The 26,195-nt window shown below is 51.3% G+C and overlaps 1 protein-coding gene across 2 annotated transcripts in view; it reads right to left on the bottom strand.

Annotated features, from left to right (window-relative positions):
* Positions 1–18,125: 18,125 nt before the first annotated feature.
* Positions 18,126–26,195, bottom strand: part of ME3 (malic enzyme 3) — a 134,108-nt gene continuing 126,038 nt past the window's right edge. Inside the window, exons 8-14 of one of the 2 annotated variants that reach the window (XM_087758458.1) lie at positions 24,099–24,196; positions 22,784–22,897; positions 21,975–22,080; positions 21,255–21,397; positions 19,748–19,957; positions 19,247–19,345; positions 18,126–18,409 (exon numbers count right to left, since the gene is read on the bottom strand). In XM_087758458.1, the coding sequence (XP_087614584.1) occupies positions 18,248–18,409; positions 19,247–19,345; positions 19,748–19,957; positions 21,255–21,397; positions 21,975–22,080; positions 22,784–22,897; positions 24,099–24,196 (932 nt within the window). In that variant the 3' untranslated portion in view covers positions 18,126–18,247. The remainder of the gene's footprint in view (positions 18,410–19,246; positions 19,346–19,747; positions 19,958–21,254; positions 21,398–21,974; positions 22,081–22,783; positions 22,898–24,098; positions 24,197–26,195) is intronic. The other variant, XM_087758459.1, reaches the window with a different exon arrangement.

Below are 26,195 nucleotides of genomic sequence, written 5' to 3'. Positions count from 1 at the left end.
ACCCGTGCTTGTTTTGCCTTCATTTGTACCGGCTGTTCCTTTAACTTCCTAGAAAGAAGGGAACGATAATACTCTACAAAGCCAAGGGATGAAAATTGTAACAGTTATGAAAACAGATCAAAATACTGGGGAGGTTTCCTATTGAGATGCGAGTCTTAAAAGGCAATCCCGCAGCCTGGCTCCCCGCCAGTCCCCAGTGGATTGTTTGTTTTTGACACGGGATCCACATACGGATCAGCCTGAGGTTTTGCCCTCGGGTGGTGACAAATCCTTGTGCCTTCTGTCTTTTAAAAGATAACGTGAAAGGTAAAACAGTTTTCTTCATTCGTCAATCCCAGATTTAACTTTTCAGAGACGCGGGATCAAGGTGTTGGGATGCGTGGAGAGGTGAAGGAAGATCTTTTGGAAGTAAACCACGAGATAATTTGTTTCAGAAATTGGCTTAATTTTACTTTTAAACAGCAAAAGCTGTAACTTAGGCTGCCTCTTTCCTCCCCAAAAGCTGCCCAAGGTCTCCACAAGCTGTACGGAAAGGAACCACCGTGGATGAGTGGCCACAGCACTCCAGTGTCTCATAGCTGAACCCCGTTACGGAGATGCGCTTTTCGAGTATAATTTTGCGGTAGTTTATTTGACTAAGCTTCAGGAGATTGTGTATGAGGATCAAGAGGTGGCCGGTCCAGCCAAGGTAGCTACAAATTAGGTTAATCCTGCCCCGCTGCTGGTTTCGATGGCAGGACAGTGTCCTGCTCCGTGACTCGGTCCTGCCTTCTTCGCTTTGGCAGACCTCCCGGTGAAGAGAGCACGAGTTTGCCTTCGCAAGCAGTGCGCCGCCGGGTCTGAGCAGAGCTTGCATAAAACGACCTTTCAAATTATCTAGACAAGACCGACTGGGGGGTTATTTTGGTTGCAGAGGTGGTTTTTTTGTTTAGCCACTGCTTCAAGCATGTGAATTTGTAGCACATATTGGCAGCTGCTTGGAGTATTGCGGCTTGATGGTGCTGCGCTAATATATATCTTATTGCCCAGCTTTCTCACCTGAGCCGCGCACCCGAGATCTGCGCTTTCAGCAGGCCGAAGCAAATGAAGGGGAAGCTGATAATGCAATGGTCTCTGCTAAGGAAAGATAACACCTCTTTTAACTTAGGATTTCACTGAGCAATTTGTTTATTTCACAAGCTCAATATGCAAGCGTGTATTAACCAGGGCTCTAATCCTGAAGACCTTACAGCCATCCTATTTGTCTGCTGTCTTGCAGACTTCCGTGAGATTTTGCTTGAAAAAAGTCTAAAAGAAGTTTTCAGGAACAGCCCCTGGGATATGCTATGTAGGCATTGCAAACCTGAACCGTTTGGTTGCCCACAGGCCTCGCCCTTTTATTCCAAGTAGCCGTGAAGTGCCACAAATCTGACCTGCCGGTGGTTTTCACTGGTTGGGTGCTCTGCTCCCGTGTAGGTGGTGACCTGTGGTGCTCAGAAGCAGAGCATCATCAGCCTCCTTGGGTTGGATCTTGTCTCAAATCAGTGGGAGAAGCGGCTCTGTGGGCGTCAGCAGAGCTGGGCTGGTATAAAACTGTTGTGGCAGCCTGCTCCAGATGCTGCCGGGTTGGGAGGGTTCTTCGTGGGCTTGCAAGGAGCTGGGGGCAGGCTCCAGGAGTCAGCTTGACAGAGCAGCAGCTGCAGATGTTGCTTCAGCTTAGCTTCTATTCTGCAATAGTTCCTTAAAAGGGGATTTTCAGTTTGTAGGAGGTTACACTGGAAAACAGATTTAGTGTCACTGTTCTTTGAAGTACCTCTGCATTTCTGCCAGAGGATGTATTTGAGGAGTACCTGCTCTGGGAAGTCTGATAGGGCTGGAAAGGAGCTAACAATGGCTGGGTCGATCCCGGCTGCTTTTCCCACAGCACAGGCCAGACAAAGGACTTCTGTGCAGCTCCTGAGGAGCTGGAGCTCCTCTCCAGGCTGCGGAGGCGGCGAGGGCACCGCTACCAGACCAAGGGTTGCCATCTAGCGGAGCTGCATCTTTTATCTTCTTTGTGCATGTGTGGGCTCTTTTTGTTGCGGTTGTTTCCCCCAGCTTGAATAGTGCAGGCACTGAAAATGTCACACGAGTCTCACTTAGAAACACTCTTGGGAAATTGCTTTCTCCACTGAAACATTGAAGAGCATCATCTTAAGCATCTGTAAGAATAAAACCTTTTGTAATCGAGCAAGATATTTTGGTTTATCTGGTGCACTTTCACAAGGAGTCTGTCCCTAAGAACTAAAGCTGATCCTTTTTAGCTTTTCTGTCTTAAAAGAAGTGTGTCCCTTTGAATGGAAGCCGGTTCTGTTTGGTTGGATCAAGGTCAGACTATCAAACTGTGTCGTTTTACAAAGCCTGCACTGAGTTCCTCAGACACGCTAAATTCCGCTTTGTTGCTGGTGTATTTTAGACATATTATCTGATTTTACTGGAGATTTTGGTGGAAAAGCATACAGATCTTAATAATTTTTCATACCCAGTCAAAGATGATAAAGGGGAATAGCAAGAACCCTTTCTTCTCTTTCTAAGTGAGGGAATCTTACCTTTCCTTAACGGTGATTTACTGAAGAGTAACAAAGGGTTCACCATGACTAGTTATTACTGCATCTCAATATTTTGTGACTTAAATGGTCTGGGTCTTTTCCAAAGCCGCTTCAAGAAAGCAGGAAGATTCCTTTATTTTCTTGGATGGGCTTTTGAAACAGGCTCGCTAACTATTTAATGACCTCGGCTTGGGATTGCTCTTGGGATTGAGTTACCTAGGTGTTCAAACAATGTTAGTAAAAAAGATACAGAAGTTTATTGTCAACTCTTCCTCTTTTCTGACTTTTTGAATCAACTGTTTTTGGCAACAGTGCAAAAACTGGAGGTCGTTCTGCAGTTGTTGGCAAAAAGGAGGAAAAAAGGTGGTGGGGCAACTCCGAAGCGATGTGCAAGCAATTAAGATGGAAATGCGAGAGTGCAAGCCTACAAACCTGACTATATGAAATGAGAGCTGGGAATGCTTTTAGGATAGCTTTATGTCAACCAGAGAGACTGCAGCCTGCCTTCTGTGCAATAAACCCGTCTCTCATTTTTAAGACTGGTAAACAGTTGTTTAAAATCCAATGTCTTTTGTAACACATCTACATAAAAGAGTAAAAAAGAGTGTATTATAGTGACCCTTTCTCCCAAAATCTGTGTGGATAAAGCTTGACAGATGATGGCTGAAAGGTGACGTGATGACAGGTGAGGGGAGAACTTCTGTTTCCTATGTTTTATAATATTTTTCGATACCTCACTGTAACCTTGATTATCCTTCGTGACTCCCCTCCCTCACTGGCAGAGAACTACTTCACTAGACTGGGGGTTTTTGGCCTTTAATGCTTTTTGGACCCCCTCCCTATCAAATGTAAATGTACCATCAAAGCCTTATTTTTTGTGGTTATTTTAGTTGTAGTCCACAGACCCACCGTTGTCGAGAGATCACAGACTCAACATCACTATATTGCTGTCGATGGAAAATATTTTTAATTTAATTCGCCCATATAGGATTTGAGGAATATGTGGCATTTCTCACATGATCCTTCATCTCTCCTTCTCTGAGATGGGAGAATCGCGTCCTATTTATGAAACCTCTGTGACCCTGCCAGAGGCAGCTAAAACTGCATGCTCCAGGTATTCCCCAACAATGTTGGGCATGTAAGAAAATGTGGATCGGTCCATAATAAGGGAGGGAGAACAGGATTCAAGCTTTGTAGTAACGGGCTCTGGTGCTCTTGTTAGTGCATGTTTTGTGTGTTGGGATGTCTCCTGGTGGGCATTTTAGACTGCCTCAGTCTTAGCAGCTAATTCTTATTCAGTGTGCAGGCTCTGCTGAACAAATTCTGGCAAATCCTGCTGTGCCAGATGAAGAGGTGACTGTCCCCATTTGCTACCCTGCCTCTTTGCCAGAAGTGCCATCCCTTAGCAGTGTGGACTGAAGGGAACTGTACCTGTGCCTCCATTACTCAGTGCCCAAGTCCATCGTCAAGGACGGTTTGAAGTGAACTGGGGGTCATACCGATTAGCCTGGGAATGGCTGGAGTTCAGCTCAGCCGTTTCAGCCACAGCTCAGCTAAGCAAATCTGCTTGCAGACAGGGAGTGAGTTAAACCTGAGACACTGGGTGACAACAATATTACTTTACTAGTAGCTGTGGATAGGGAATACAAACTGCTTTCTGTTTCTTGAGTAGAAGCTGGTCATAATTGTTACTGATTTTTTGTTGTCCAGCCTTATGAAAGATACAGGCCCACTGCTTAAACCTCTGTGTGCCTCCACAGTGGTGAAAATTCAGTGAATGATTTTTAATTTGATGTTGCCAAGACACTTTTCAAATGTAAAGAATCCTACCTGAAACAGGCTGCTGGACCAGGGATGGTGGCACAGGAGAGGCAGTGGCCCAGATTTTCTCTCTTCTCATTTTCTTAATTGCAGACAGGCTCTTCTACACTACAAGGTAAAGAACGAGTTTATAGAATCATAGAATACCATGTTGGAAGGGACCTCAAGGATCATCTGGTCCAGCCTTTCTAGGCCAGAGCACAATCTAGATGAGATGGCCCAGCACCATGTCCAGCTGAGTCTTAAACGTGTTCAGCATAGTGGAGTCAACCACTTCCCTGGGGAGATTATTCCAACGATTGACTGTTCTCATTGTGAAAAATTTACCTCTCATGTCCGATCGGAATCTCCCTGGGAGTAACTTGTACCCGTTACCCCTTGTCCTCACCATGGGACTCCTTGTAAAAAGGGAGTCTCCATCTTCTTTGTAGCTCCCCTTTAAGCACTGGGACATGGTGAGGAGATCAGCTCTAAGCCTCCTTTTCTCAAGGCTGAACAAGCCCAGCTCTCTCAGCCTATCCTCATACGGCAGGCTTCCCAAACCCTTGATCATCTTGGTGGCCCTTCTCTGGACCCCCTCCAGCCTGTCCACATCTTTTTTGTATAACGGGGACCAGAACTGTACGCACTGTTCCAAGTGTGGCCTGACAAGTGCCAAGTAGAGAGGGATAACGACTTCTTTATCTCTGCTGGTGATGCCCTTGTTGATGCAACCCAGCATCCTGTTGGCCTTCTTGGCCGCAGCAGCACACTGTGCGCTCATGTTGAGCTTCCTGTCCACCAGGACCCCCAGGTCCCTCTCCACGGAGCTGCTCTCCAGCCAGGTGGATCCCAGTCTGAGCTGCACTCCTGGATTATGTTTTCCCAGGTGCAAGACCTTACACTTGTCCTTGTTAAACTTCATAAGGTTCTTGTTAGCCCACTCTTCCAGCCTATCCAGATCTTCCTGCAGGGTGGCTCTCCCTTCCAGAGTGTCTACTTCCCACTCAGAAGGGACTGATGGGGACTGATCCCCATGACCCATTTCAATGACATGTAGCAGACATGGCCTTTTGTGCAGACAGTCATCCAAACCTCATGGCGAAGAGCTCGGGCCTGTGCCGAGTGTACTCAGGTCTCTGCTGTGGGGTCAGGCTGAGACAATGCTCTAGGGTAGCCTTGAGAGCTATCCTGAACCCTCCCTTAGCATGACATACATAGTATTTCCTTCTCCTCCCATCTCTCTTTGATGTGTTCAGCTCCTAAGCTAGCTGGAGCGCTGCTTTGGGTATTGAGGCTGAGCACCCTGAATGGTGCTCTTTCCTTCCAACAGTTAAAAATGAGGTTCATAGTGAATTTGTGAGATCTCTGGAAATCTCAGTGATTTCCCAAACCAATCTGCAGGAGTTACAGATTAAAATACCGTTTATTGCTCTGACTGCTGACTGTATGAATACAGCCTGGGTGACTGTGAGTTGAGCTGGACTCTGACAGATCTCTTGTTTGAACACTACCAGCCAGTGTTACAATTCTGTGATCAAATCCCCTTCCAGTTCCAGTGGTCTCTTCCCTGGCAGTGGTTTGTCAGCTAAACTCGTTAGGTCTGGAGTAAACAGCCCTGTTGTTCTCAGTATACAAAAAGCAGAGATCAGATGATAGGTAAAATTGTGTGTGAATTCCAAATAAAAGGGAAATTCCATCCTCCTACCACCGTCTTTCATCAGCGGATAACTAATAAGGAATAATTTTTTGCATAGTAACGCTTCACAGTAGAACTAGGCATAAAGATTGGCTATAATTGCTTCTGTGCACTCAAATAATTGAATATAAATCAATTACCACCATTTTAGGTATTTGAACAGCCAAGCTCGCTCTATGAAGAAAACCCTTTCTCTCCTGCTTAATAGCCAGACCTTTAGCTTCTTTGTTTATCCACATATCTGGGACAAATGATTCAAACTCAGTCATTAATTAGTGATTTTATAAAGATTTTCCTTTCAGGACTGAAAGGTCAGCACACCCTTGAAGCGCTAGCAAAACAAATACCTCCGATTTGCACATGAAGTCAAGGCTTGTGAGGAAGAAGCCTCAGAAAATGACTTAAAGGGTAGAGGTTTAATTCGGAGTGGCTGCTTGTAAGAACACGCCTGGTGTGTTAAGCACAAATGTGATGACCAGATAGCCTGAATTTTATCCAAAAGTCTGTGACTAATATTTTTTACGGATTAAATGACTCTTCAGGCCTAGAGCCAGCTGACAAGAAACATCAGGCACAAGGGCTGAAGTAAAAATCGGGCCAGAGGAGCATGGCCCTGACCTTGATATAATTTATTTTTATTGTATTGTTCAGAGACCCTTTGGTTGGCAGAGCCACACGCTGGCTCCTGGATGCTGGGGACGAGCCAGTGCTGCAGCCTGCAGCAGAGTGCTCTGAGCAATGAGGGGCTTGGCTGACAGATGGGCCCTGCCGGGGAAGAAAGAACATATTTTACTATGGGAAAAACACTACCTGGCTAATCCAGACCAGCTGGGATTATAAATAAGATGCAATTGTGTTAAACAAGAGGAGAGACATAAGTGACTAAGCAGAGAGAGGTGAAGGGTTTTTTTCTGGGAGATGTAATTCAGATATCAGTCAATTGCTAGGCTTAGCATCATGTTAGGATGCCATAGTGATCCATTCTGGGCTTGAAATAGGTATTAATATTCCCAAATTATTACCTGTATTGATCTCTTTTTCTTGTATTTATGCTATTTTTACCACTGGTTTCAAGTCACCTCATTAATTTTTCAAAGGAAGAGAAAAAGAAATCAGAAATAAAGGACTTGTTCTGTTGCAGGGCGAAAAAGGGGGAGCAGAGAAATCCAAAACGATCTGCCATAAATAGTCTTGCTTTCAATTAGAAAACAAAACACAAACAGACAGCAACTAAAAGTCCCACAATATTCAACTTGTGTTTTTTCCTACACTAATTTAATCTCTTTTACTAGTTAATGTGGCTTGTGGGGCAGCCACACAGATATTTCTGATTTCAGTAGGAGTCCCTCTATGGGAGGTTTTTCTTGTGCAAGATTGGACAAGAGAAAAATACTCATTGCCACTGGTAAATCCCTGGTAAAATATGATGTACCACTGACAGGACCTTCTCAGCTAGGCAAAAGCTACGGACTAGAGAAGTCCTCTACAGCCCTCAAGTGGTTCACGTTGAATCCTACACATTGGGAAAGCAACACCCTAGCCTTGGCAAGGAAGCTCCCAGGGTGGGCACGGTCTTCCCTCCCAGAAAAGGCGCTTACCGAAGATGCTGTGCTCTCGTCAGCCTTTCCCTTCCTTTCCAGCTCCACCAGCCGCAGGGACAATGCGCTGTCTTCCAGCAGCCTCAGCTTGTCAGCCTGCATTTTCAGCTATGGGGCAAGCAAAAGCACAGAACGTGTTTTAGATGGAGGTGCCAAGCCAGGAGGTGCCACTCGACAGCATGGCAGGCCTCCCAGCGGGGTTTGCCCAAGCTCAGGACAGGTTCCCCTTCTGCCTCCAGGAAAGTCAGCAGGAAAGGCTTTGGCCCTCGGCCTCTGAAGCCAAGGGGAAGAAAACTTTCCCTGCAGTGGACTTGGAAAGAGTCCTCATCCTCAAGGGAGGAAAAAGAGACTCAGAAAATGCCAGTTTTTCTCTTGGAGGGAAGCTTGGTCAAGCTCAGAGAGGGAAGAAGTGTCTGCAATGGCCTCCCGTGGGCAGAGAAAGGTTAGGTTTGGGAGGGCTTTCAACCGCCCTCTCTGCCTCATTCCTCTCCCTCTGAGCCTGGTACTCTGCCCACACGCGCTCTTCCGCCCTTTCCTTCCGGAGCCGCTCCTCAGCCAGCGATGCCCGGAGATTTCTTTCATCCCGTTGCATACACAGGTAGCATACTTCCTGCCCGGAATAAAAGCAGGCAACGGTGAGAGAGACGTCAATGAAGGAAACGCCCAGGCTCAGTATCCATCTAACGACTCAGGCACACTGGCCGCAGGGGCTACCTGCCCCGCTCTCCAGCAACCCTCACAGACTGGGGGTAGAGTTTGGGGCCGGGCCGTAGCAGAGCAGTGGACAGCATGAGGCCCTGTAAGGAGGCAATGAGAAGGCTCTTCAGAGCAGCCCCTTGGTGACCCATGCGACCAGGCAGGGACTGAGCTCGCTGCATGCAGGTAGGGAAAGGGGCTAGTAGGGAGGAACAGGACTTTTACTTGGGAAACAGGATGACATGGCCAGAAGCTGTCTAGGAAAGGGCATTCTTGCTGCCTTATACGGCTGAACCCATCGTACCTGGCCTCTGCAGGAGAGACAGCCCCGGGTGAGACCATTGCCAGGGAAGGATCCCATTGCCATCCAAGGCGGCCGGCTTATGGGCTGCTAAGACAGAAAGCTGCCCTCTGGCAGAGCTCCCTGTCCTCAGCATTAACCCCTCCTTAGAAGGAGCTGCACAGCTCGGACAAGCACCTAAGAAAAAAACAAGCAAGGAGCAAATTAAATTAGACAGCGCTGCAGCAGAGGGCAATCAAGTTTGGGCAGTTGCGAGGCCCACAGGAAGACTCTGCTACAAAGTTGTCTTGCAGACTCCTTGTGCTCATTTTGGCTGGGGTAGAGTTAATTTTCTTCACAGTAGCTGGTAAGCACCTATGTTTTGGATTTGTGCTGAAAACAGTGTTGGTAACACAGCTATGTTTTCACTATTGCTGAGCAGTGCTTACACAGAGTCAAGGACTTTTCTGCTTCTCACCCCACCCCACCAGCAAGTAGGCTGGGGGTGCACAAGGAGTTGGAAGGGGGCACAGCTGGGACAGCTGACCCCAACTGACCAAAGGGCTATCCCGCACCGTATGACATCATGCTCAGCAATAAATGCTGGGGGAAGAAGAAGGAAGGGGGGGACATTCAGAGTGATGGCGACCATCCAGCCAATTCCTTATCCACCGACGAGTCCATCCATCAAATCCATCTCTCTCCAATTTAGAGAGAAGGATGTTGTGGGGGACAGGATGAGACCTTTGTCTCACAGAGGTCCAGACAGACGACATCTGTAGCTCTTCCCTTGTCCACTGATGTAGTCACTCCATGATAGAAGGCCACTAGGTTGGTCAGGCAGGACTTGCCCTTGGGGAAGCCATGCTGGCTGTCCAGAATCACTTCCCTGTCCTCCATGTGCCTTAGCATAGCTTGCAGGAGGATCTGTCCCATGACGGTCCCAGGCACAGAGGTGAGGCTGACAGGCTGGGAGTTCCCAGGGGCCTCCTTTCTACCCTTCTGAAAAATGGGTGCAATGTTTCCCTTTTTCCAGTCACCAGGGACTTCACCTGACTGCCATTCTTTCCAGCTGTTTTCCAAATACATTGCAAACCCCTGCAGTTGGAAGCAACCCTCTTTATTGTTCAGTAGGCAGCGGGATTTCGCCCTGGGCAATGCTCTCCCCTTCTCTGCTCACAGCTTGACAGCTGCAAGGGGGCAGCGCTGGCTCCCCAGCCTCTCCTCCCAGCTGCAGGACTTGGGGCAGTGGGGCCCTTCAGGCTGGTCCTACCAGTGGATCTTCTCAAAGGTGCTAGGGAGCAAAAAAGAAAAGGTTCAAGGCTGATGTGCAGCGAGGGAGGCCGAGAACACTGGCTGACCCCTTCAGCCCCCACACGCCTGCGTGTGCGCCTGGCCCGCGGGAGTCCCGATGGTCTCTGTGGCTCTGTGGAGGCCCCTCGTGTCCCAGCCCGTGGCGGGAACCTACGCAGCGCCAGGCTGAGGCGCTGTGCGAGGCCGGGGCAGAGACCTTTGGCCGAGCAGCTCCAGAGGCGCAGGGCAAGGCCTCTGGCTGCAGATGCTGGGTGGGAGGAAGCAGGGGCTACAGGGTTTGAGGAGCTGGAGCCCAGCACCTCATCCTGCTGGAGACGCCCGAGTGTGGAGCCGCCCGTGGGTGTTGGGTGCCAGGCGGAGCTCTCACCTGGAGTCCCCACCCGCTACCCCGGAGCGGGAGGGATGTCTGGTCGAGGGCCGCAGGATCCAAAGCCTGCTGCTGCCCCTGGAGCCGGGAGAGCCCAGGGCCCCGGTTGCCCAAGGGGCTGCTGGTAGGGGGAAGGCGGCCGCTGCAGGAGGGGCTTACCAGAGCCTCGGGATTTCCACAGCGCTGCTCTTGCGCCTGTCTTCCTGCAGGGCTTCCTTTCTCTTCTCCAGCAGCCTCCTCACCTGGATGCCCCGCACGAGAAGGCAGCTGCAGCAGCAGAGAACACCACTGTCACTTGGGCTGGCAACCTGCCCGCCTCTGCTTGCCCCCAGCCCCCGGGGCAGGGAGCACAGCCCCCTTCCACTTGGTATCCGTGACCAGCAGCTCCCGGGGAGTTTTAGCCCACGGCCTTTGGGCTGCAGGGGGACAGCTGGCATCGGGGCCTCTTCCCCGTCGTTCCCTACCAGCAGCAGCTGGGGCATGGAGAAGCAGAGCCCACAGGTCGGCAACCTGCATCCTTGATCCCTCAGCCGGCCTGCGGCCGCTTCACTCATAGAGGCCTTTGTGGGAGCTGGCACACGCTTACTTGCTCAGGGACTTGTCCAGAGCAGCTGCCTCTGTCGTCTTCTTTTCCGGGGGGTGAGGGATGAGAAGATGCTGCTGCTTCAGTCTCCCTGGTGCCACCTGCACTCCAGACTTGCCATCCTGTAAGGCTGGCCGTCCTCCAGGCATCAGCTGCACCTGCATTGGCATGAGACGAAGGTGAGACCTGGGCCCGAGCTCACTCCAACGTGCAGCACCCTGGGAGGCAGCGATGCAAAGACCACCCAGCCTGCCCGCGGCTCCTAAGCGCCCAGCCCTGCCCGCTGCCCTGCTTGCTGCCCCTCCATGAGCGGCACCCCAGGAGCGCGTGTTTCACAGGGGGTACCTGTCCTGCTCTGTACGCAGAGCTGTACAGGGCTGTATGCTGGCAGCAGGGGCAGGAGAGCAACCCCTGCCCAAACCTGCTTTCTGCTTGCTGGCGGCAAGGAGAGGGCGGTTTGCCAGTGCACGCATCACGATGGGTTTGGAGTTGACCAAGACCCTACTCTACCCCCAGTCTGTGAGGGTCACAGCAGAGCAGGACAGGTACCCCCTGTGAAACACGCGCTCCTGGGGTGCCGCTCATGGAGGGGCAGCAAGCAGGGCAGCGGGCAGGGCTGGGCGCTTAGGAGCCGCGGGCAGGCTGGGTGGTCTTTGCATCGCTGCCTCCCAGGGTGCTGCACGTTGGAGTGAGCTCGGGCCCAGGTCTCACCTTCGTCTCATGCCAATGCAGGTGCAGCTGATGCCTGGAGGACGGCCAGCCTTACAGGATGGCAAGTCTGGAGTGCAGGTGGCACCAGGGAGACTGAAGCAGCAGCATCTTCTCATCCCTCACCCCCCGGAAAAGAAGACGACAGAGGCAGCTGCTCTGGACAAGTCCCTGAGCAAGTAAGCGTGTGCCAGCTCCCACAAAGGCCTCTATGAGTGAAGCGGCCGCAGGCCGGCTGAGGGATCAAGGATGCAGGTTGCCGACCTGTGGGCTCTGCTTCTCCATGCCCCAGCTGCTGCTGGTAGGGAACGACGGGGAAGAGGCCCCGATGCCAGCTGTCCCCCTGCAGCCCAAAGGCCGTGGGCTAAAACTCCCCGGGAGCTGCTGGTCACGGATACCAAGTGGAAGGGGGCTGTGCTCCCTGCCCCGGGGGCTGGGGGCAAGCAGAGGCGGGCAGGTTGCCAGCCCAAGTGACAGTGGTGTTCTCTGCTGCTGCAGCTGCCTTCTCGTGCGGGGCATCCAGGTGAGGAGGCTGCTGGAAAAGAGAAAGGAAGCCCTGCAGGAAGACAGGCGCAAGAGCAGCGCTGTGGAAATCCCGAGGCTCTGGTAAGCCCCTCCTGCAGCGGCCGCCTTCCCCCTACCAGCAGCCCCTTGGGCAACCGGGGCCCTGGGCTCTCCGGGCTCCAGGGGCAGCAGCAGGCTTTGGATCCTGCGGCCCTCGACCAGACATCCCTCCCGCTCCGGGGTAGCGGGTGGGGACTCCAGGTGAGAGCTCCGCCTGGCACCCAACACCCACGGGCGGCTCCACACTCGGGCGTCTCCAGCAGGATGAGGTGCTGGGCTCCAGCTCCTCAAACCCTGTAGCCCCTGCTTCCTCCCACCCAGCATCTGCAGCCAGAGGCCTTGCCCTGCGCCTCTGGAGCTGCTCGGCCAAAGGTCTCTGCCCCGGCCTCGCACAGCGCCTCAGCCTGGCGCTGCGTAGGTTCCCGCCACGAGCTGGGACACGAGGGGCCTCCACAGAGCCACAGAGACCATCGGGACTCCCGCGGGCCAGGCGCACACGCAGGCGTGCGGGGGCTGAAGGGGTCAGCCAGTGTTCTCGGCCTCCCTCGCTGCACATCAGCCTTGAACCTTTTCTTTTTTGCTCCCTAGCACCTCTGAGAAGATCCACTGGTAGGACCAGCCTGAAGGGCCCCACTGCCCCAAGTCCTGCAGCTGGGAGGAGAGGCTGGGGAGCCAGCGCTGCCCCCTTGCAGCTGTCGAGCTGTGAGCAGAGGAGGGGAGAGCATTGCCCAGGGCGAAATCCCGCTGCCTACTGAACAATAAAGAGGGTTGCTTCCAACTGCAGGGGTTTGCAGTGTAGTTATTTGGAGTTACTGGCAGAGGAAGATGGATTAATAATCTAATGCGTTGTTTTATAGAATGAAGCCAATGTGCGAGGTATTATGGCATAAATAGTTGCCTGAATGGCCTCTCCGTTTTGTTATTTGGACCCTGCTGCCCCAAGCAGCTCTTTGTCCAGGCTCACCAGGCACTCTTCTCCCTAAGCTGCTCACTCACCCCCCGCTGTAGCCTGCCATTGCTCCCCATTTGTTCTCTTGCCCAAGGCCACAGACGTCTTGGAGCGTTTCCCCTCGTACAGCTCACTCTCCCCATCATGGCCAAGGACACTGGTATCCCACTGAGGCCTTCTTTGGGGGCAGGGGCAATATCTCTGCGATAGCGGAGGCCTCCCCAGGGCTCTGTGACATGGGGACACCACCAGACAGAGCTGTTGGCTGTGGGCAGCACTTCCTTAGCAGTGCCCAGCAGAAAACGTATGGATGTCATGCAGCATGTGTGCAGCGTCCGTAACTGGGCTCAGGAGGATATTCGCCACGAGCTCAGGTACATTGGGCTTCCCGCTGCCGCCTTGTCCCCTGAGAGCAGCCTGGAAAACAGGAGAGTTGGTGTGTTTGCTGGCTATGGCTCGTGTGAGGGATGCAAGTGTTCAGAGAGTGATCCAAGCCACAGGTAACCAGGGAGCGTCATGGGCCATCAGCCCAAGGGCTCAGAGGAGCATTCCTTGGTAACTCCATGTCAAGGATTAGTCCAGAAGTCAAGGTCATTGCCTCTCGTGATTTAATTGAGCCTGCCCATCTTGTGGGATGGTAACAGTGTTCTGGGCTGAGTTCATGAGATGGGGAAAGGTCCAGATGCTCTTTGGATCATGCAGCATTTGTCTGAGCTTGTTCAAGACCCTGGGCTGTTCCTGGAGGCCAGCGAGAAATGGCTCAGCCATGCCTAAACACAGACAAGGTCCTGGAAGGATGAAAGGATGCAAGGATGGGGCCTGAGAGGGCAAAAGAAAAAGATTGAGATCCTCCTGCCACCAGGAGACAGCGCTGGGCCTGTCTGCACTGTGTGCTTGGGATTTCTTCTGGGACAGAGAAGCGCAGCACAAGCGACTTCCCAAGCCTGAGCCCTGATGGAGGACCCTTGTCTGACACAGACACAAGAGAGCCTGAAAGGCACCTTCTATGGACCTGTCATTATTGTGCATATTTCACCCTCTCTCACATGCCTGCTTTCTCTTTTGCTAATGCTCTGAGACACTTCTACCTTTAGTCAGTCACCCTTGCTGTAAGTTTCCTTCAGTTGCAATTCGCTCTTCTTCCAAATTCTGCAGGATACGGGCCCTGTTTGATGAATCTGAGTGTTGCTGAATGAACGATGGAGTGACTGAGGGCTGTGGGGGTTTCCCCTCAGCATTTCTGAGCTGGTTTTGTGTCCTCCAGTGACCACTGGTGGCGGGGGCTCCCTCCTGTGTGCCTGGGTTCATGTTGGTGGGCAGGCTCTTGGTGGGACCCCTCTCCTGTGGGGCCAGCAGCCACCCCAGCCCCGGCTGCCCCCAGGGCTGCACCTCGGCTCCCCGCCCAGGGCCGCACCTCGGCTCCCCGTCCAGGGCCCTGCCGCTCCTTTTGGAAGCTTCCCGGGGCCTCTGGGAGCTGGTGCCGGATTGGCGGCAGCCTGCTGGCTTGGCAGCGTGTGATTAGCGAGCCCTTCCTCCTCAGGGACCCTTATGCCGGGGTTGGCGTGGTTCAACCAACCAAACCTCCCCAGGGGCCGTGGGGCTTGGGTGAGCGCTGCTGCAGAGCGCGCTCGCTCTGGCTGTCACAGCCTTGGGATGAGAGCCATCGTACCAAAGGCGTCGGTGTCCCGCAGCTCCTGCAGCGCTCCAGGGAGCGGGCCTCAGCTGGACAGGTTTCCAAGGAGCCACTTTGCCTTTGATCCGTGGGGCAGAGTGAGCCTCGTAGGAGTTTAACAGGCAGCTGAGCAGCCCTGTTGTGCCAGATTTCATCCTGGAGAGATGCTGGGGGTGTTGAAGGACCCCCCATCATCTCTTAATGCAGAAGAAACACCCTGGAGGTACCCTGTGGGCTACAGATGTGCTGCGGGCCCTGTTGCTCTGACACGCAGAGCAAAAAGAAGAGCCCAGCTACAGCAGAAGGAACTGATCCATGCTGCCTGCAGCTCGTGCCAGGCAGCCCAGCATTCAGCCTGAGCCATTTCTCCAGGCTTTCCCCACTGGTTGGAAAGCCCTTGAGGGGGGTCCCTGGCTGAGGGTGTTTGCTCTGCTCTAGAGCATCTCTGGAGGGAGGTGAAAAAGGCCCAGGGAGCGCAGCTATCTCCAAAGCTCAGCAGACTGCTGCCATCTGACCCCTTTCCCATGAGCAGTGGCCAGGGCACAACAGCCTTGCTCGCAGAAGCTATGTCCCGTCTCAGAAATACTGTGCCCTGTCCCTCCTTTTCTCTCTCATTTCAGGGTGTCAGAATACCTGCGCTGGGCACCTTCTGCCTTGTTAAACACTACTTGTCCATGGAGGGCCAGGGCCCAAAGGCCGACTGCCTTGGTTGGCAATGGGATCCTTCCCTGGCAATGCTCTCACGTGGGGCTGTCTCTCCTGCAAAGGCCAGGGACGATGGGTTCAGCCACATCAGGCAGAAAGAACGCCCTTTCCCAGACAGCTTCTGGCGTTGTTGTCTTGTTTCCCAAGTGAGTACGTTTGCTTCTGCAGCCCTTGGCTGCTGACCATATCAGCAGTGTCTCTTGGGTCAGCCGGTAGTGCCAGGGCTTGCCCAGTGCTCAGAAAGGAGCTGGAGGGAGACTTTTTCCAAAGACTGGATCCTGTTGTCTTGTTTCCAGGATTGGGCTCTATGTAGCACCTGGGAGAGCTGCTGGGGAAGGGCCTCTTCAGCCTCCCAAGGGGCAGGTGGAGGAGAAGAATGGAGAAGTGAGGATGAAGGAAGAGCCTAACAGAACAAGTAATGTGGGAGCCGGCTCCTGGGAGTGCCTGTGTGTGCAGGTTTTGCTTTACCTATTTATCTGTCTTTTGTTTCAGCCCAGAGGTATTCTTACTTTCACCCTTCTGATTCTCTTCCCCCTGCCACTGCCAGAGAGTGAGCAAGCTGGTTGATGGTACTTAGCTGCCTACAATGTTAACCGACAACAGACGGTAACAGTGATCAGGGCCGAGTTCATGATACGGTGAGAGGGCCACAGGCTCTTGGGATCACTCCATGTGTGTCTGAGCTTGTTCAACACCCTGGGCTGTTCCTGGAGTGCAATAAGAAATGACTCAGACATTTACAGGGAGAAGGGCCCACGTATGGAAAGCATTTTCAGACTACCCCCAAAACAGCCATTGCCTCCACCACGGGACCTGAGGGCTGAAGGTACCCAGGTCCCAGGATAATCACTGCCTCCAAAGAACCAGGAAGGGGCTGCTGTCTCTCTGGCTGGCCTCGTCCCTACAAGGCACAACAGCTCTCAGGCAAATCCAGAGGACAAAAAGAGGCCCCTGCTGTGGCAAGGGCATGGCTTGATCCTCCTTCCCTTGGACTCGCTATTTGCCTGGCCAAGACGAGCTGGACCAGAACCAGTATTCTGAAGAATAAACCACGCTTCTGGAAGTCTCTTTCCTGGAACAGTGAAGAATTAAGACTTTCAAGCCACCTCTCAAAAAGCGCCTTGTCTTTGGTGTCCCTGCCGGAAGCATGGAGCCTTCCTCGCTGGCAGTGTTTGACGAGGAAGACTGTCAGGTGACTGTCATGAGTCCGGCTGAGCACTCCCCGATGCTCTCAGGCTGTTCAGGAAAATTTCCTCTCTTCGTGGCTCCACTTACAAGGCACTCTCTCTCTTTTTGTTTTCTTTTTTTTTTTCTTTTCATTCTTGCCTGATATTTGAGAAGTCAGGCCCAGAAGCTGAACACACAGAAAGGTCAAGCCTTTAACTGAGCAGTGGGGAGGTGCACAGGAAGGAAAAGAGGGAAGAAACTAAAAGAAGCTGTGCAGGCACCTTTCCGAAACAAAAAAAGTACTTGCCACCCTGCTACCTCCCTTCTCAAAAGCAGACTTTTTTTTCCAGAAGCCATGGAAAAGGCAAGGAAAGCTCAGTTTCAGGGTCTCTTGCTCAGGAAATGCGAGTATTTTTCAGTGTCTCTCGCTGAATCTGAAACTCTTTCCTTCCTTAGCCGAGGTGAGAAGACCTACCTGTGCGAGGAGCGTGAAAGGTGCTGGCATTACAAGCACACGGACACTGGAGATGCTGTGGCTCATCAGCAAAGGGACGAGATGCTTTTCCTGGTGCTAAAAGCCACTTAAAGATACTGTGGTAACCAACCTCAGCCTTGTGCCTGAGTGGTGAGAACCGGGACGGGAAGGGCTGCCAGCAGGCCCCTCTGCTCTTTCCCAGTTATGGTCAGGAACACCGTCATCCCACTGGGATGGTATTTGGCGGGGTGTGACGATTTTGCAGGGCTAGGGGAGGCCTCCCTGGGACTCTGTGACACAGAGAGACCCCCCAGGAGGGTCTCTGGCTGGTGGCAATCCTTCCTTAGCAGTGCCCAGCAGAAGACACAGCGGGGCAGCCGTGTGTGGGTTTGGGGGTGCCCTGGTCTCCAGCTCGACTGCCCGCTGTGCGTCCCTTGGCTCCTGTGCCCTTGGAGAGCAGCCCAGACCGCAGAGGGGAGGGAGTCTGTCATCCCCATGGGGCTGAGGGAGGTTTTGGGGTTTGTTTTCATGGCCCATGCACCAGCTTGGGTTGGAGGAGATTCCTCAAACACTGGGGACTTTTGAAGCAGGAAGGGGTAGCGCTCCCCAGGCGTGGACCTCTCCCAGGGCAACGCACACACTTCCCATCACATCCAGAGAGCCACGGGCAAAGTGCGGCTGTCGTGTGTGAGGGATGAGCATGCATACAGCTGCCACCATGGGAGTGGGGCTCCGAGCTTCCCGCAAGCACTCCCACTAGGAATGGGAACTCTTTGCTTCTGAGGTGGCCCAGGTAGCTTCTCCCAAGGCAGCTGAGCTGAGAGCCGGGCAGTATGTTAAGCAACCAGCAATATGCAGTGCTGATTGACTGGAACGGGCTGCAGCCATAGTCTGTCTCTCTTCTTGGGGTACTGACTGCCCAGCTTGGACTCTGTTTTATTCCCTACTGATATGCTCCCACAGAGAAAAAGCAGCAGCAAGTAAAAAACTAGTTGGATTAATTTACTTTTATCATTCTGCAAGCCTGGAGGTGCATTTATATCAGCAATGATATGAACCATGGGAACTGATGGAAAAAATGAGAAAACAGTTCTCACAAAAACTTAGACATCTTGTGTTTGCATGGCTGCGGGGGGCCACCTGTAATCGTCAATAACAAATGAATCATAATCAGGACTGTAAACGAGCCGTTTCACAAAGGCTTCCTTGTCTGCTGGCTCGGGGTACCAAGAAGCAAGACCATGCTTGTAGGCCCAGTCAACAATCTGCAAAAAGATAAGCAAAATGAGCTGATGAAATAAAGTTGGCACGGTATGAAGTTGAAACCAGCTGCAGTTTGGCCCTGGCTGTATTTTCTCTCTTTCCCCCCATCTCCCCCCTCAAAATTGTGTCCTTTTTTGCTTTTTTCTCTTTGTGCAATTCCCTGAGTCAGCTGCACTTCATCCCTTGGGTGAAGGAATGCAAGCTGCTGGCAATTACTGGCTGCTTAGAAATGCACACCCCTGCCCTGGCAAAATGGTTGCAGTGTGCAATTAAAGAAGGAGAGCAGCCCGTTAACCACCTCCGCTCATACCCTTGAGCTCCTCAGCTACACTGTGCATCCGTCAGTAACTCCTAGCAGGCCAGCGTGATTCTCAGTAGGTGTCCCCTGAACAGGAATTACAAATTTGATGTATACGGGGCACTGATACCACAATTAGACAACAAGCCCAGATGTGGAATAGTATTTAGGTACTTAGGCCCCTATCAAATACAGGAGGAGAGGTTCCAAAATAGCAGTTTGGAACCTAAAATCTTTTGGCAACTTGCATCATGTTTGCATTTGACCCTAAACCTGATTTTTTTAAGTGCTGAGCCCTCGCAGCTCCAAGCAATAAAGCAGAGCTTTGTAAGCTGTGAGGCACCTAAAATCAGGAGGTATTTTTCACATTTGGGCTTTAATGATGGGAGAAATCAAAGCAGCAATTCTGGCTGGAGGGACTCCTGAGAATCATTGCTTTAGGCTGTAGAAAAAGTTAAATTAAAAAACCATAAAGCAAGAATGATACCAAGGCAATTCCTGCCCTCCCTACCGCGGAAAGTGGAAATAAATGAGTACTCACTTTCACAGCGATTTTGAGAGACACCTCTCTGATGCTGTCCAAGGGGGGATAGAGTCTTCCTTCTGCAAGATTCTGCTCTGTCACCTCAGCAGCAATGGACTAGAAAGAAGAGAAAGATAGTTTACAGAGATGGTCTCAAGCATGTACCACATGCACTAGCATTACACGATACGTGGCTGAAACCTCAGCAGCAGCAGAGCTGGGACTAGTTCTCTATGGGAACTCCTGAACTATTCGAAGTACATGTTTGTATATGTTTCATTACAGACTTAAAACTGGAACCACAATGATGGAAGTGCTGTGCCAGGGCATCAGTTGTGGAGAATGAAGAAAACCCTGTCATGGCTCCTGCACCTTTGTACTGCAATGGAAGCTTGAGCTTTCCCCTGAGACTAGAAAAGGCCACGGCTTTTTGCTGAGGTTGTGCAATTTCCACTCAATGCATTGCTGCAGGCCAGGTTCTTGAAAACACCTAAAGTAGGTGCACGTGCCTCTTATCACCTTTTTAAAAACATTAGCTAAATGCCAGTTGGAAACCTCTGCTGTGATGAGGAAGATATCATCAGAGATGTGCCGGACTCCGCAGGCGATGACTCCCAATGCCACTCCTGGGAAGACGTAGGCATTGTTTCCTTGGCCAGGGAAGAAGGTCTGTCCATTGGGCAGGGTTACCTTTGAGAATGGACTCCCACTTGCAAATATTCCCCGTCCCTGATAAAAGATAGAGAAAGAGGCATCCAAATTCAGAAGAGACATCTTACATTTCTGCTGCCTGCCATGATCTGCACTCAGGGGACTCTGGTGACCAGAGTCAGTCCAGCAAGTCAGCGAGAGGCATCTCCACCAGAGCCATCTCCAGTTGATACTTCTGGAGGCCTGGTCCCCAGAGCCACGAACAGGGCCACGAACAGGGCCACAAACAGGGCCATGGACAGGGCCACTGAGCACTGAGTGGGTGTTTGCACTGCCCAACTGCAAGTGCTCTGAACTTGCTGAGAAGGAGTCTCTCTTCCCAGAGAAAAGGAGGCTGAGGGGAGACCTTATTGCTCTCTACAACTACCTGAAAGGAGGTTGTAGCAAGGTGGGGGTCGGTCTCTTTTCCCAAGTAACAGGCGATAGGGCAAGAGGAAATGGCCTCAAGTGAGGTTTAGATTGGATATTAGGAAAAATTTCTTCACCGAAAGAGTAGTCATACACTGGAACAGGCTGCCCAGGGAAGTGGCTGAGTCCCCATCCCTGGAGGTATTTAAAAGATGGGTAGATGTGGTGCTTAGGGACATGGTTTAGTGGTGGACTTGGCAGTGCTAGGTTAACGGTTGGACTTGATAATCTTACAGGTCTTTTCCAACCTAAACGATTCTGTGATTCTATGATTCCTCCCTGTCAACCATTTACTGAGTGTGAAGAGGGACTCATGTAGGATAAAGGCCTGGGGACTGTGAGTGCCCTAGCCAGCAGCAGGTGGGGGGGGAGCAAAGGAGAGAGTGACACAAGGCCTCCTCTCTCACCCCAAGTCAATCCACATGACAATAATTCTTCAGTGACACTGAGCCTGAGCTGGGTGATGAAACTGTTACACAGAGAGCTAGGGTGGCAAAACACAGGGGACAGTAGCCTGGGATGATGGGACACCTCAGACAGCTGTGGGTGAAGTAGGCAAGTGCTTTTTTTTAGAGGATCACAAAGTAGTTCAGGCTGGTAGGGACCCAAACTCCCGCTCACAGCAAGGTCAGCTATGGAATCAGACCAGGTTACTCAGGGCTTTATCCAGCCTGGTCTTGAAAACCTGCAAGGACAGAGACCGCACGAGCAGTCTGGGCCCCTGTTCCACCTCCTGACTCTCCTCACAGCGTGCAAGTTTTTCTTTATGATCAGCTTGAACCTCTTTTGTTTCAACTTCGGCCCACTGTCACTTGTCCGCCCACCATGCACCACTGTGGTTTCCTTGGTACAGTCATGGCTGCAGCGTACCCGGAGCACCCAGCTTCCCTACGCTGAGCTCCAGTACCTCGGTGAGGCGGTAGCACTGCTCCGCTGTGCACTCCGCTTTACTTGTGGGGTTGCTCAGGGCAAACACGATGGGCCTCTCATTGAAGGCTGCCATGTCCTTCAAAATCTTCTCAGTGAAAGCTCCTGCAACGGCTGCGACACCTAAAACAACAACAGCAGAGTGAGATGGTGCTTTCTGACTGTCTGACTTCAGCGCATTGGGCTGATCCCTCTTGGATGCCTCTGTCAGTAAATGAACTGCAGCAGGGAACGGGCTCTATCTCTGGAGATGCAGGTAGGAATGTTTCTCATATTCTGGCAAGATTAAAAGCCTATCTCCAAATAAATCCCTCTGCTCCTCTGGGCAGGGTGGGAATCAGTATTTGGGCTGGTCTGGCTGTGGCATTCAGCACTTTGCGTCCCAAAGACCTGCCCAAGCTGCCTGTTGTCATCCTCATCCTGCTCAGCCTGCTCAGCTCACTGCTGAGAGCCCCAAATCCTGCCTCCCGCAGCACCTCCCTCTGCAGCCCTGTCTGGGAGGGCTCCTACAGCTCCAAAGGAGAGGAAGCCTGTGCCTCACGGTCGAAGGGGAAAGGGTGTGGAAAACTCAACTGACAAAATGGGGTAAAAAAAGCTCATTTTGTTTTGACTGGGAGAACAAAAGGAGGCCCTGGAAGAAAGACAGAAACTCTCCTAAGAACTGAATTGATGTGAAAAGGTCGCACTAAGGGAACTCCACCTATAATTGCTGTAGGCTTCACTTTCTGCACAACCTCTTCCAACGTGTTCACACTGGGGTGGTCCTGGGCAAACATCTCTTTCTCATGGTTCAGGTGGCTCCTGCCCTGTGAGGACAAAGAAGGAGTCAAACTTTGGTCTGTTGGCAAAAGGTGGAGACATAATGTAGTAACTCATCAGTTCATTTCATCTCTTGGCCATCTACTTAAATCAGATTCCTCAGAGCGGGTCCTCAGCATCAGCCAGTCAGGCATTGAGCTGTTGGTGTAACATCACATGGGGCTGGTCTCTGCTCCTCTCACACTCGAAAATACATTGATTGTGTGGAGGAAGGATCTGGCTGCTAAGGCAGAGAAGTTGTACATGTAGTACAAGTCTCCTCAGGTCTGAGAAGGGACAAGGGCAGACGCCCTGCGGACCCAGGGAGTGCAGAGTAGAGCTGGGCCAGGCTGGATCACCAAGCAGGGCACAACGTTGCTGTTGCACTACCCCGTATGACTGGCATGCAAGACTTCCAGCGCTGCTTGAGACCATGGCCATATGGAGTTACAATACCACTGAGACATGTCTATCCTACCACTTCAGAGACCCAGCCCGAAGCGCTGCCTTTAGGGTAGACAGTGCTGCTGGTACACTGTTGTCACGGTGAGATCTAGTCCTCTGAAAGCAGGAACAGCTCTGCTGACACCAGTAAAACTGCAGCCCTTACTCCAGGGCTGAGCAGGGTCCAAGGTATCTGCCTGCTCTGGCCTCCCTATAACTTGCAGAAGGTGCCAGGGGAGCGGAGCTCAGCTCTAGAGACAAATTTACCTTCACAATCAGTCCCTTGGAGTCCACCATCCAAATTTTTTTGATGGCATCCTCTCGTGAAATTCCTTCCTTTTCCATGGCCATGAGGATGAGATGAGCTATGCCCATTGCAGCCTGGAACACAGTATATAAACACTTCATTGAGGAACCATCATCTTTTGGGGAGGAAGATTTTAAATGAGATATGTGTTGGGTCATCCCCCAGCACTGCACAAAGCTGGGAGGCTTTCTGCTCCATGCTTGTACAGTGCCATGGCACGGGGCTGATTTTAGCACTGTAGGTGCTGACGTAAATAAAAAAAAAAAAACCCTCAAACAATCGTCCAGCAGAGCAGGCTGCCCGTGAGGCTGGAGCAGTGGAGGTGGTACTTTGACAGGCAGAGGCTGTCTCCATCATTTAAACCAGCTGCTGCAGGGGAGGGAAAGGGGCAGACACTGAACAAACGCTGCTGACGATGCTGGTACAGAGGAACTCAAAGCAGAGTGGTATTGCTGTATCTGAAGTACTGCCAAGAGGCAAGTCCTCTTGTCCCATTCCTGCCTGAGGAAGCAGCCCTGGACATGCTGTGTGTATTCGTGGTCCTACAGCTGTGCCCAGCCCTCCTGCCCAGACGGGAACTAACAAGGCAGGATGGTCTCTGTGCCACAGCATGGACATGTCTGTCAGGAGGGGTGGAGAGAGAAAAGAAGCAATCTTTGCTTCACAGAGGGATAAACTGCGAGTAACAGACCTTGCCCAAAGTCCCACAGGTGGGCGAGAGCTGAGCCAGGACCTGGACCAACGCCTTTAGTCCACAGTCCAGGTTTTAGAGACTTTTTCTTCCCCCTCTCTCTTTGAGCAAGGCACCTTACAGACTACCTGACTTCTGCCATCGGGGCAATATGATTGGCTCCAAAAACTGGGATTATGTTCTTACAGTTCTTTGAGTCTGACTCTATTGCGAAAGAGGCTCTGGTTTACCCTAAATACCAACCCTGAGGACTCAAACCAGCCTCCTTAATGTTCCTGCAGCACCTTGCCTCATCAGGGACTTCCCTCAAGGTACTTAAAGCCCCACTGACACAAGGGCAGCCTCGTAGCTTCCAGAAAGTCTGCCCAGGACTCATGGGCCAAGAGGTCACTGAAAGACTGTTGGCAACTTCTACGTAGTGGCAAGATCCACCTGTGGGGCCCGCTCCTGCCCAGTGACAAGGAACCTACTTCGGTGCTTTGTTTTCATGAAGCCAAGCCCTGAAGGAAGTTTCATGGTTGACTTTTCTCTCTCTAAATTTGAGTTTAGATCACATTTAGGAACAAACTCAAGAACACTCCTACCTCTCCAGCTCCCTGGAAAACAAACTTATGGTCAGAGAGCTTGTTCTTTGTGATCCTTAAGGCTGCAAAGATGCCAGCGACGGCAACAGACGCGGTGCCTGAAAAGAGAGAAACACCATGAGATGGACATCCTGGCAAATGGATTGTCTACCCCACTGATAGGCTGTTAGAAACCTTGTGGTAGGAACCATTGTCTTAGATCCTGTCACTAAAGGATGAGAGTGCCTTCCCTACTCTGAAATATTAATCCTCAGAAGACCCCTGCAAGGCAGGAGAACACCAATTTCCCTCTATATAGACTCAAAGGGACACTGGGTCCCAGAACGCCAGAAGTTAATACCTAACTTGCGAGGGTTTAAGATGCATACGACTTGTCTAAGGTCACATAAGACATCTGTAGCAGAGTGGTGGTCTGAACTTGGGCACCCTTGTCACAAAATCCTCCGTGATCATGGCATTATCATCTCCTTCTCCTCATTTACCTTCACATTCCAGTACCACCTTCTCTTTTTTTACCTCCCTAATACTCTGATATCCTGACTCAGAACCATCATGCCTCACTGCCAAGGAGTCATTGAGAACATGAGCTGGTCCCAGATTAGTGAGAAAGAATCCAGTATATGGAGAGCAGTGTCCTGCTGTTACAGCCACTGTGATATGTACAGCTTTCCATCCTTCAAGGGAGGCAGATACCTAGGCTGAATAAACCTGCCTTCCCCTCACATCAATCACATATAGCATTAATCTAATGTCCTATCCCAGGTGAAGGAACAGGGTGGAAAGAAATCAAGTAAGGCACAGACTAGTGAGGATTCAGGCGCTGGTGGTATCTCAGGTCACCCGGGCAAGCTGGATACAGGTGCTAAAGGTGAGCTAGGAATGAAGGAGGCAGTTTTAGTCCTCAGCCTTTTAAAGGATGCCAGTTCAGATGTGCCCCCAACTCTGATGCTGTCCCCAGCTCTAATGCTGGTGTCTCCATTCTCATCTTCAGAAGCTTTGTGAGAAATCAGGGAGGCCACAAGTAACAAGTCTTGAGTGAGTGGTCATGGGTGGGGCGGACAATGAACCCTTTTAGGCTAATAAACCTGATTTCACCAGATTTCCAGCATTTCCTATTTTCCTGCCCATTTAATCAGGCAGTGCGTCAGGGTTTCAATCAGCCAGTGCTTCAGTGAGCCCCTTGCAGGGTCCTTAGAGCCTGGGGTGCTGCCAGGCATCAGCCAAAAGCCGGGCTGGGAAACAAGAGCAGCTCATGAGTAAAGCATGAGCATGAGCAGTGAAACCAGCAGATGGTGCTGCCTCATCTGTCAAGGACCAAGAAAATAAATGCAGCTTTACCTGCTCCTTTTCTTTAGTGCAAAAGCCACAGCTAAACTAGAAATCTACTGGTATATCATGGCATCAGGGAATTATTTACTCTCTCATTATTTCCATGCAAGCAGAAAACCTAGTGGGAATACAGTTACTCTGGCAGAGAACTAACTTTTATTGACATGGCCTATTTTGCTTAGGGAACCTATATAAGCTACTCTGACAGAGAAAAGCTTTATTGGCCAGATCAGAAGTGTTTATCAACACCATTAGCTCACCAACATTTTTCTTTTATAACTCATATGAGTTTAGTTCTCCAAAAATGAATAATTAGTGCCACTTAAGAGTGATTCTGGTTTAGCAGAGATGGCAGCAGCCACATTCCTGCAGCAAACGTTAGTGCCATGGTGTCCATGCACAGGCACACCGGTACAGAATGGCAGCAGCATCATTTCTTACTCATGAGGGCACCGCAAGCATCTGTCTTGAACACAAAGTGGACTAGACTAACGGTTGGTGGCTTCCGAAGCTTCTTTCTTGCAAAGAATCCCTTGAGACATTTGCTTCAGTGAATTCCCGTCACTAGCTCAGAAAACAGTTTGGATCAGTTTATTTCCAGATCCAGACCATCTGAGGTCAGTTCGTTTAACAGGGAGTTGATGGGGAGGGAACCACACACTGAGTGCTCTGCTGCTTCAGTATTAACATGTCAACTCAGACAACTGAAGGATGTATATGAAGGATTTCCTCTTGCTTCTCCTGCACCAAATCTCTGCCTTTTTAAGC

This window comes from Nipponia nippon, unplaced genomic scaffold (genome assembly GCF_047370975.1).
Source record: "Nipponia nippon isolate SJK-2023a ecotype South Korea unplaced genomic scaffold, ASM4737097v1 scaffold_2, whole genome shotgun sequence".
Classification (NCBI taxonomy): Eukaryota; Metazoa; Chordata; class Aves; order Pelecaniformes; family Threskiornithidae; genus Nipponia; species Nipponia nippon.
The sequence above is the reverse complement of the archived record's forward strand: the minus strand, read 5'-3'. Positions and strand labels throughout refer to the sequence as shown.